This window comes from Polyodon spathula, chromosome 4, assembly GCF_017654505.1.
Source record: "Polyodon spathula isolate WHYD16114869_AA chromosome 4, ASM1765450v1, whole genome shotgun sequence".
Lineage (NCBI taxonomy): Eukaryota > Metazoa > Chordata > Actinopteri > Acipenseriformes > Polyodontidae > Polyodon > Polyodon spathula.
This window is the reverse complement of record NC_054537.1, coordinates 28,135,391-28,147,286: the sequence shown is the minus strand read 5'-3', so window position 1 is coordinate 28,147,286 and position 11,896 is coordinate 28,135,391. Positions and strand designations below refer to the sequence as shown.

Sequence of the window (11,896 nt, the reverse complement as noted above, 5' to 3'; positions counted from 1 at the left end):
CTCCGCCCAAGGATGCCTGCCTCGCTCCGCCCAAGGATGTCTGCCTCACTCTACCCAAGGATGCCTGCCTCGTTCTGCCCAAGGATGCCTGCCTCGTTCTGCACAAGGATGCCTGCCTCGCTCCGCCCAAGGATGCCTGCCTCGTTCTGCCCAAGGATGCCTGCCTCTCACCGCCCAAGGATGCCACATCTGCATCTCCTAGGGTTGCCTGCCGCTCCACATAGCCTGGGGTTGCCAGCCACTCTGCATCTCCTATGGTTGCCTGTTGCTCCGCATCGCCTGGGGTCGTTGGAACTGCTTCGCTAGGGGTCGCTGTCAGCTCTGCTTGGTCGCAGGGCTCGATGTGGCCAGAGCCTCGCCAGAGGGATCTGTGGCTATGAAAAAGGGGGGTGAGGTCAGGAGACCACCTCTCCCTGCAGCAATTTCGCTGCAGGAGTTCTGGGGGCTGGAGTCCCCCCAGAGGGAGCTGCCAGCTATGAAGGGGGGGAGAGGTCAGGAGACCACCTTCCCCCACAGCAGTTTCGCTGCCAGAGATCTTGGGGGAGGTCTGGAGACCACCCCTACAGACAGCCGGGCAGCGGCCAGGGTTGCCTTGGCCGGAGGAGCCGGCCTGGGTACAATCAACCTGGCCGCTACAGCTGTTGGGGTGGGAGGAGGACCTCCCACCGTGGCTGCCACCTTTGGCCCATTGCTGCCCCTGTTCCTGTTCCTGGGCCAGGGCTATAAACCGGGACTTTGGGACTGAGGGGGGAGGTGGCCATTGAGGCCAGGTGTGCTGTGCACAAGGGGGGGCATATGTGGCGGAGTGTCCCGTCCCTTTATGTTTATAAGTGCTTTCTGTTATATGTAGTTTGTTTAATGTTGGTGTTTATGTATAAAATACACGGGATATAAATATGGGTTACGAGCACAAGTGTTTAAAATGTATGTTTTGTATTTAGGCAAGAGGATTGCACAGCACTTTACGTGCAGGTAAAATAATATGTGAGCACGGGGAATTGCACTTTTATTAATTCACATGCAGTTGTACCGAGACTCCAATTGAATGATTGATTAGCAATCGAGTCTCGTTACAGCTGCATAAAAGCTACATGTTTTCATTCACTTGGGGTTGTGTGTTAGTGAGTGGAGAACGGGAGAGAGAAGGAGTTTTTTGGGGTTTTGAGAGCAATTGCTACAGCATCCTGGAAGTGCCAGCACGGTATTTGTTTGTCCCTTTGTCCACTGTCTTGTTTAGTGTTGTCCGTTTTGTTTACCTTTTTATTTTGGCCTCAAGTGCCATGTCCTGTTTTGCATGTTTTGTTTAAACCTTTTTGTTTATTATTTACAACAAAACTCTGGACGCCGTAGCGTCACAGATTCACCGCCCTACCTTTGTTGTTCTTCGTCCTTCTTCTGGTCTGACATCACCCCTGTGAAGCCATACTGTTTACAGCATGTCAAAGTGCCAGCCTACAAAATCCCACAAATGTCCCCATCTGTGAGACACCTTCGAGTCAGTCTATTATAGTCCCCAACCCAGCTGGCCACTTTTACCACTCTGTTGGAAATACCGTGTTTCAGGCACTCTAAGCTAAGCCAACATGTTACAAAGGTTATTTATATGGTGAAACACATTTACACAGTTTGACACATGGTTGGGGAAGCACAAAAAGGTCAAAGGACTTTTTGGGCCTGGAGCAACAAATGGTGTGTTGTTACAAAAATGTAAAAACACGTGTTTTTTACATTAGACAATTATAATAAAGTAGATATTTAAGGGAATCTGAAGGTTTTGAATTATTGCCTGTTCTTTATACAAATGCCAATATCTAACTTCATCCTGAGGGGTATTTCTTAATTATATTTCTTTTTTGACTTATGAGCTCTATGGCTTGCTTAAAAAAAAAAAAAAATTGAGCTGTATGACTGTATGTCTTTTTTCAAAATGCCTAGATACTGAAAGGTACTAAAATGTTAATTTGTTAGATAAATCCTGTTAAAGAAACCCACATTGCCTCATTATGACCATAGTAAGTGCTAGTTTTGGGTCCAGTGAGATTTCTGTTATAGAAGTGAATTTTCCATTTAATGTGCAGTAAGCTACCAACACCAACTGACTTCAACATTATGTAAATCGACTGCATAAGTTCTTTATTCCCCCTTATCCCGTGGTTTCTGCATTCATTCGTCTATTAAATTACTGTAGTTGCCAAATAAATCAAATGTAAAGTAAATTCCCATATTTTCAGTGACAACGCAGTTCCCAGAGATCCATATGAAATAGGTACCAGTACAGACATAAAGTTAATTATTCTATAGTGTGAAAACGGTTTTCACACGGCCCAGGGTGAACTCCAATGAGAATGGAATGAATCGTGTCAGTCTGTGCTGGGTTCCATGGTGAGACTTTTTAACTTCACGCTAACTTTAAACATCCACAAGCTTTGCAATTGCAGCATCGTTATTATAACAACGGAGACCCCTACACCGAGTGCCACTGCGTTACGGTGTTGTTGTATTAGTGTAGTACTTGCAATGTAATGTGATCCTGCTGTCTGATTGGGTGGCTGTAAGTTTTTAATTTAAAGCTGTGGAGAGGCTGCACTTTTTCTAGTGCAGCTCCAGGCGCTGCCAGGGCGCAGAACAAGAAGACAAAATGAATTCAAAACTACTTTACCTCTTGTGTATTTTCCTGCCTCTCTCTTTATTTTTCACCTATTCAGCTTCTTGCCCCACTCGATGTCTCTGTTTCAGAACCAATATTCGATGTATGCACCTGATGCTCGACCACATCCCCAAAGTGCCGCCACCGACTGCTATCTTGTAAGTGTTTAAAATATTGTCGTTTACTTCACAGAGTTTTAAGTTTCAATCCATGTGGTTACTTATGGATTCCTTGTTTACATTAAAAAACGAAAACTGAAAATTTTGCTTCAAAAACTACTGAAAAAAAAGGTCACTTTTCAACTGTTACGCCCTGTAGTACTATTTCTGGGTTTTTTTTCCATTATTTGTTTCTGTTCCGAAAGTGTTTTTCTGTTGACTTTGTGCTGTGACAGCTGCTAATAAGAATATAATAAATATTCTAATTGATGTTTTAATATTGCGGTGGGTGTACCAGTTTAACATGTATGTAAGCTGTAGTCGTACAATTCTCTTCGGTATATGAATGAAAGGTTACTTCTTGGCGAACATTTTCAGATTAACATATTGGCATTTATTTCGTGAACATTAACTGTTATTTGTAGTGCTTCCTACCATAGACCAAAACCTTTGTATTTTTGTCGTTATATCATAATGCATCGCTAAAAGCTAATTTGGAAGTAAGTTGTCAGTTGTAAGTGATTACAGTATTTACAGTATAATCGTAAATCTCGAAAAACTACTCACTTCTAAATATTTTGTAGTCATTTTTGTATTACTTTAGTATAAATACATGTTAATTTGGATTCATATGTTGTTTTTTTCTGACTTTATGTGAACGAAAAGACACACATTTGCCCGTTTTCCCATTGGAAATAGTGATATTTTGAAATATCACTGTCCTGGTCACAAAAGCAAAGTTTGTGGGGAATAATAGCCATTTTCTATACTTTTGAGGCATAAGCAATTAGGAAATAACACTTACTACCCAGGAACAAAAAGAAAAAAAAAATTGTTACACGGTGTTATTTTAGTTTTAAGCTTTGTCTGTGATCTTTGTAGATTGGAATTCGTCTCTTGGGTCAGTTATGCCTGTCTACTTTCCCAAGGCTGGTTTTAATTATTGAAATTGGTGACTCCACTGTGTTAACTTAGGGAAGTGAAATCATTCGAAGTGGCAGATGACGTCAGTGCTACATGTATAGTGTTCCAAAATAAAGGGTTCCTGAGAACAATGACTTTCCCAAAGGCAACAGAAACATAGAAAGCAAGTTGTTGTAGTTTACCTTTTCTAACTAGTTTTGCACCCAGAAGAACCTGTGGAATTTACCGTTTCTTATGCATTGTACCATGAGAAGTGATTGCTTGGACAGCTGTTCTGCATTTTCAATCCAGTTAAGGTTTTTGCAATTAAGTGATCATTTTCTTGTATATTAAAGTGTATTGTAATAAGATGATGGTTTGTTTCCAATAGTCATATGTGTGCCTGAAAACTATTTACACATAATGTTCCCTTTACCTAACCAGAACTACAGTGTGTTTCATGGCCAGGCGACAAGGAGAAAATGCATTTCATTGCTACATATGTAATGAAGTGCTTTGCCCAAACCAATGTGTTGTATTTGTCACGCTTACAATAAAAACCCAGCCCAGACAGTAAACCACTGGAAAGCTAGCGACACAATTTAGCCATTCAGTTATGTAAGTTATTGGGAATAAAGGAGGTGGGTGATGGGGGAGGTTAAATGCATTCATTTGTATTTATTTATAGGATTTGTTCAGTTTTATTATACTGTCAAAGTAAATCAAAATGTCACCAGCTTTTACAGAATAAAAATACAGTTTATGTGTAGAATAAAGCATCATGGGTGAAAGCAATAATTAATTAGGGTTACCACATGACTTAATGTTCACCGGGACATTTGGGACAGTTCAAGCTTTTCAACTCGCATCGCAGTGCATTCTGGTGTGTTTTGCCTGCCTCAGGTACTGTACCTGTCACTTTTGTTAATTCTTTTTTTTTTTTTTTTTTTTAAAGAAGCAGGATGACACTTACCAGAGCGTACTTGGGTGCAAGTTAAAAAGAGTGAACTGTTCCAAACTGCCCCAGGGATATAGTAATTCTAAAGCATGTCGTTATATTTTTTGACTGTCCTGCTACTGTTAATTTGTGTTATGTGATTTATTTTATAATAGTAAAATATGCATTGATTATTTCCATAGTAAACATCCAATAATAGAAGCTTATGTTAGGCATGTTTGTCAAGTCTCAAGGTTTTCTTCACAATTTTGAGAGTCTCACGGCCGTGCAATGGATTCTCATGTTTGTGCATAAGTTTTTTTTATTGTTTGCAAGGTTGTGAAACCCTTTATACATGATACAGCATATTTTTTTCATTTTGGGGGGTCACCATGAAGAGGTGTACATTACCATTCTATATTCCTATCGCTGCTGTGCAAACTCCCCCCTTACTCCAAAGATAGAATTGCCTTGTTGTCTCAAACCAACGGTTTGTCTGCTCGACGAGCCTTCTTTGTTTCTGTACATAACACGTCATTACTCGGACAGAGTCGAAGGAGAGGCTGTCAGACTGTCACTGTCTCGTTCACCCAGAAATTACCACAGAAATAACAGAAATGGACATCAATGAGAATTTAATTATTCAAGTTGAAAAATATAATGTTCTTTATGATGCCAGACAATAAAAAGAAAGATGCCATATGGTAAGAAATAGCAAAATAATTGGACATGGGAAGCACCATAAACTGGTTTTCTGTTTCTGTAAAATGACACTTCCTTGTTTTAATAATATTGACCAATAATAGTAATCACATTCACACACTAACTGAGAAGATTTTTTTAAAACTGAAAATCAATAAAAGGATATTATACAAAACAAGTTCTCAGTATTTACAAAGAAATGTGTAGATGTTTTCTTTTTGAATAATTTACATGTTAAACCAGATCACATGTAACCATTCACTGTTAAATGTCATTTTATTTTAGTCTGTGATTACCCAGACTATACTGGAATTTGCAGCTGTGTTTGTGTTTGTCTCGGTCCTAAATTTCTGCAGCTTCGTTCTCACTATCACTAACCTCATTGTGATCACAGTAAGTTTTATCAGTCTGGTACATGTTTGTGTCCAGATTCGTCTTCTCATAACTCCTGAAAGTACTGCAAGACTTGCTGTGGAGACTTGTGTTGGTCTATTCATTTTAACTATACATAAATAAATAAATCACATCTGAAAAAGTCTCCTGTTCTAGCTATTCAAAATAAGAACAAAGCTCTCAAGTTCAGCAGCTCGATCATGTGATCGATCTGACATGCACTAAGCTGAACCCAATGTTTTTACTACGACGGTCAAAATGACAGCTGCAGTAGTTCTAGGTATAACATTTATCTCCATAAGTTTCTGCAACCCTGGCTTTTGAGATGTTTAATACATATATTTGGGAAAAGTCAGAAAAAAAACAAAAACAAACAAAGGCGCCTAGCTACCAAATCATTGGAGAAAAATGCATTTACAATCCGCGATCGGTCAAAAAGACTGCTCCAGTGGTTCTCGTGTGAAACCAAACATGAATTGCATATGTGTTTATAATACAATGTATCAGTTTGGAATTAGTCACTTCACACATGTAGGAAGTATGACCTTTACATCATTTAAAAATCAGTTTTTTATTTTTATTTTTTATTGAAAACTATAATTTAAAGAGCAGCTCTAAGTTTGTCACACCAGATCACCACTCAGAGCCGTGTAACAGTTACTACTTGCAGGTGCAAGCCAGGAATGTATCAAAAGCTGTACTGTAGACATGTCTGTGAACATGTAGGATAAATACCAGGTTATTTTGGCAGTATTTTGTGTTGCCTGTTTTTTTTTTTTTTTTTTTTTTTTTTTTACTGCAGTTCTATTTTTAATGTCTGATTTTTTTCACAATGTCTGCAGTTATTAAACTCGACGTGAATCCGGTATGTGCCAGTTTTTCAAACTTTCAAGCAGCAGCTGCGCGCCCCCAAGCCCAAGTTTCTGAAATGTAGGGCCCTATGAAATCTGTTTTGTTATTTTTAATTTTATGATTTTTTTTTTTTCTAGTTTTGGATATTTTGGTTTTAAAAATCTATAATTTGTTAGTGTGTTTTTTATAACTCCAAGTGTTTGATACTTTGACAGTAATTATGAAGCTAGAAATATAAAAAAAAAAAAAAAAACCTTTCTAAATGGTTTTATTCAAAGTGCTTTCAGAAAAAAAGGTACAAATTGGCACAATGTAATTGAAACAAACTAGTAACATTGTAAAAAAAAAAGTAGGCTTTTTTAGTAGTTTTTTTTTCAACACAAGCTGAACTATAACATTTCAAAATAGATTTAATGTTTTCATTAATAATTAATGACAATGTAAATAAAAGCCTGAATATTTTGATTTATTCTAATTTAACAAAAAGGCACCTAGTAATCTAAATCTCCCTGAGAACTTTGGAGACAAAATGCAGCAAGTAGACTCTACATTCTGTAGTAGTCTTTACAGTACTATCTGCTCAGAATAACTTATAGGTAGTCGTTTTCCCCCAAGCAATAATGGTAGCTAGCAAGTGAAGTAGCATGAGAGGCAGTGCTTTTTTACAGTTAAAATCACGATTGTGTATGATGTCTGAGAGGTGCAAAAATAGTTTTTTCCATGCATTCCCGTGATGTGTGTTTATTGAAGCCTCTTGTCCTACAAACACTGTTATTTCAATGTTGTAATAACCCGAGATCCAAGATGCAAGAGTATAACTTTAATCACAGTGTCTTTATTAGAACAATCTCTGTTGAAACCTACACATTAGTGTTTTCTAAGGACTTCCTCGACCCCACGGTATCCTAGGTAGAGGGTAAGTATGTAGGGCGCTACTGACCTCTAGTGGCATAACTTGAACTGCATTATATACATAAACATTCACATTACTACAATCTCCCCCCCTTAAGATTTCGTAGCCCTGCTGCAAATTTGCGCTATTCCTTTAAATAAAAATGTTGTATTTCTTGTAACATAGTTAGAATGCACCAGAATCACATTTACTAGCATGCTACACCTAAACACAATTCTATTTGACAAGTTCCCCCTCTGAACCAATTAGCCAACATGTAGTGGAATTTGGGGGTGGGACTTAGCATTTTGATTGGGTTTGTGCGAGAGAGAGAAGGTTCGAGAGTGTGAGGAGGAACAGAAGCAACATGCGAGAGAGAAAGAAAAGTTTGAGAGAGTGCGAAGGAACAGACGCAACGTGAGGGAGTAAAAGAAAAGTTTTATAGTAAAAGAAATATTATCTGAACGATATATTTTGTACTTTATTAGCAGAGTATAAGAGGCTAATATATTTCAGTAAACCAAACATTTGCTGTAGACAGTCACCATTTTATGGTATAGTCTTTTTTCTTTATTATTAATTTACTTTTCTGCTGGCGTCTGGAACCGTTGCTGAGACCCAGTTAGCACTCGGGGTGACCAGGAGAAAGCCCCGAGTACCTCTGGCCACGCTGGAAAAGAAGATTTTTCAGCTGTCATTGTGTTTATTGTGTCCTTCTACGAACTTACATTGGAAGCAAGAAACGGAACTGTGTTGCTGGTCGTGAGTACTGCTTGCATTCAAAAAAACGTTTTTTGGAAGTATAATTGTGTTGCTTATTTGACATAAATAAGTGAAGGGGCATTTTTTTTAAATTTTTATTATTACCACTACATACCCGAGCGACGGTTCAGGCCTGCCACGTGATATTTCTTTTATATTGGTGCACGTGTTCAGTACACGTGGGTACACGTGTGTGCATGTGTGTGTGGGCCCACTGTAGTGCAAGAGTTTCATTATTTTGCATAGCAACGCATATTATTTAAGAGTAAATATATTATTTGTAACATTGATTGTATGTTATTTCTTTTAATACCTAGCCTTTGTTTATTGTGTGTTTATGTTATTGTTGAAAATACATTATTATTGTGCATTTATTTGAGTAAATTGTTTACTTATTTCTATTGGTGTGTGTTGTGTGAGTGGATACTGGGGTTAGTATTTGATTCCTATTAAGGGGTGCACGTGTATTTAGATGTCCCTTACATAGGTGGAGGCACCGCATTAAAGAAACAGTACACATATATTTCTAACAGACAAATTATAATATAAGTAAGTATTGGGAACCCAGGCCTCGTCACTTACAGTGAGTTAGGTGTTGTGTTCTCCAGACACTAATAGGAGTGGGAGGGGCGTTTCACATAAAAAACAGGTGCTACTTCAGATTTGGCGAGGGAGTCAGAATCAGGGGATACCAATGCAGGTGTGCTTCATGCTTTCCAAACACTGCTGCTGTTGGATTTTTATAATTAGTAATATTTATTCTCTGTAATAGTTAATCAATTTTGATACAATATGTTTGTTTTTATTCAATATATGTTCGTTTTTATGCACATAGTACAATTACAAGTATGGTAAACAGTAATTCAACAGTCATAAAATTATATTCTACCACGACATATCAAATTACAGTTGTAACATTATTATGAGATCATTAAGATTAAATAACAATATATTGGTACACTATGTATTAACCAGTTTATTATCCCGTATCAAATAATACTGGACAGTTTAAGACTACAGTATTCATTTGATTGAAGTATACTGTATCAAAATGCTGTAAATGTAAACAAGAACCTTTAATTAATATCATGTTTTCAACAATAAAGATGGATATATATTTATATTTTTAAATCTAAAGAAGACAGTTAAGCTAAAGGAAAAAAAAAAAAAAAAAAAAAAAAAAAGCTCTGGTATGTGTACATAGAGAATAAATGCTATTTTTAACAATGCTGTACAAGATAGCTTTCATTAAGTGTTTTACAGGGTTTTTTTTTAAAATATACTACTGTAGTGTACGAGAGGATTTGCTGCAGCACAGTAGCGAAGGAAAGCAACACTAGTTGGTACTAGTGAGGTATCGGTATTAATTAACAGGTTTTATTGGTTTGGGACTGCAAATAATTGTGGCTTTATTTTTGAAGATCTATATACATTGCAGTCAATGAAAGCAAATTAGGGAAATGTGGCTTTAATTTCAGGGTGATTTGTAGAGTGGCTGTTAAGGGAGGTTATACTTTACATCTACATGAATTGACTGTTTCTTACCTGACTTTGGAGAAACATAATTAGAACCCTGTGACAGGGTAGCGTCACAGCCCAGAGTGTTACCGGCAGGAAAGAGACCCAGAAACAGAAGCTACAGTTCAAATGCTAAAGCACACATTTATTAAACACAAAAACAAACACAGGAACAAACAAACTGGAGGGTCAAAATAAAGATTCAAACGAAGCCATACTGTATCCAGACACTGCTGTCAGGGTGGGCATTCGCAATTAGCACTCAATTACCCGATTGGGAAATGGCCACACCTGTGATTGCTGACAGGGACAGATTTAACCCCATTCTTGCCAACCTTAAGTCCTTTTCACATTGGCACTCCTACCCGGGTTTTGGCTATCTGGGTCACAAGCCTGTGTAGTGTGAAACCACGTACCTGGGTTATACCCAAGTCCCAGTGACTCGCCTCGGGATGAAGGTCGCCACGCTTTTACCTGGGTTAAGCGTGACAAAATGCATGACGGCTGTTCATAAGCCGAAATAACAAACAGCCTCGCTTGCATGAAGGTTTTGCTTCGGCAAGGAACGTTTTTGTTTATTCTGTTTAGCCATATTTTTGTTGCATAAGACACACTATGAGCCAGATTGCAACAAGGATGAAGAAACATTTGCTCTAATCAACATTTGGTCCGACGATTCAATCCAGAGAAGCTTGGATGGAAGCGTCCGTAACAAGCTGCTTCCGGGGCATTGATATGTGCATTTTGTACTTGCTTCTGTCACCCAGGTCAACCCTGCTTTATCAAAAGCCATGAGAAATCGCGTGGCCGACCTGCATGACACCAGGTCCTGACCTGGGTAGGTTCCGATCCAGGTAGAGCATGCCAGTGTGAAAGGGGCTTTACATTCCCAAACACACACTATTTACAGCAGTGGGACTTCTGGCCTGGCACAATCCTCAAAGTCTGAATTCAGCCTGTTCGTCTTTGCAAGATAATAGGCAGTCCACGTAACGGATATCACGGCATCTTTTTCTTTGCTGAGCATATTGGTAATGGCACACTCAGTAATAGCTGCATTGCTCGTGCTTCTGTGGCAACAACATGGTGTTTTTTACGGCTGTTTTGTCAAGTTATCTTTCAGGAAATCTCAGCAGCCTTTCTTAAAGGCATTGGCTTTGCTTGCATCAGTGCAATAACTACAGTTCATCGGCACATTTTTTCATATCATACTAGACAACACATGCAAATAGAGTATCCCGGGGTGTCCGACACTTTGCCATTTTGTTTCGTGCTGTTTTGTGTGATGCATTTGAACTTTGTTTTTTCTTTTTTTTTTTGCCTTTAGGTTCTTTGTGATTTCATATCTGCAGATTTTCTTTTTTTTTTTAACTGTTGTGTGGTTTTCATTGTTACTGTCACACTGTAAGAAATTCACTGTCTTCCTATATTAAATCCACATCCCCAGGAATCATTTTTAATACAATCTCCATCTTAGAATACTGTATAGTGCAAGTATTTTTATTGTTCTTGTTTCTTTTGTGTAAAATGCATGTGCTTAATAAGGGGGAAACAACTATGCTATCTGGCCTCTAGTAAAATACCGTACCTGCAGACCTCTCCTTCTCAATTTCAAAGATAATAATACAGTTTCATTACACAAATGTTCTGGCCTCTGTGACCTCTGTTAGCTACATTATAAATCAGTTGAGGTGGGGTTGTTATTTTGTGTTGTGGAATTCTGCCAGTTAGGAGGTCATTTGAGTTTTTTGGGAGATGCTTCAGACTAACACAGCATTTGAGCCTGGTTTCCCGAGGTAAATGAGTCCTATAATGGTCAAACTCCCCCATATTTATGTAGGAAAATAGGATAATAGGTAAATGTATAAATGATAAATGATCATAAAATGAATTGGGGATGCTGGACACAATATTTAAAACTACCTTCTTTGTGTGTGAGATACTGTACAGTAATTAAGACTTGCTCGTGTAATGTGTGTATGGTACTCCATATGTATTTCATTAGAAACCATCAACGTGGTATAGTTAGCATGAGAGATGTTTGTGGTTTTATAGTTCACCATCATTCATTGTTATTTTTGGAAAGTGAATCAGGTTCTGGTTCCCTTGAAGATTTTGAACAGATTTTGTTA

At 38.2% G+C, this 11,896-nt stretch overlaps 1 protein-coding gene across 1 annotated transcript in view; it reads left to right on the top strand.

Annotated features, from left to right (window-relative positions):
* The first annotated feature begins 2,585 nt into the window (after window positions 1-2,585).
* LOC121314371 (peroxidasin homolog) overlaps window positions 2,586-11,896 on the top strand; it is an 89,056-nt gene continuing 79,745 nt past the window's right edge. The window contains exon 1 of the mRNA XM_041247552.1: window positions 2,586-2,805. Within this exon, the coding sequence (XP_041103486.1) occupies window positions 2,639-2,805 (167 nt within the window). The 5' untranslated portion in view covers window positions 2,586-2,638. The remainder of the gene's footprint in view (window positions 2,806-11,896) is intronic.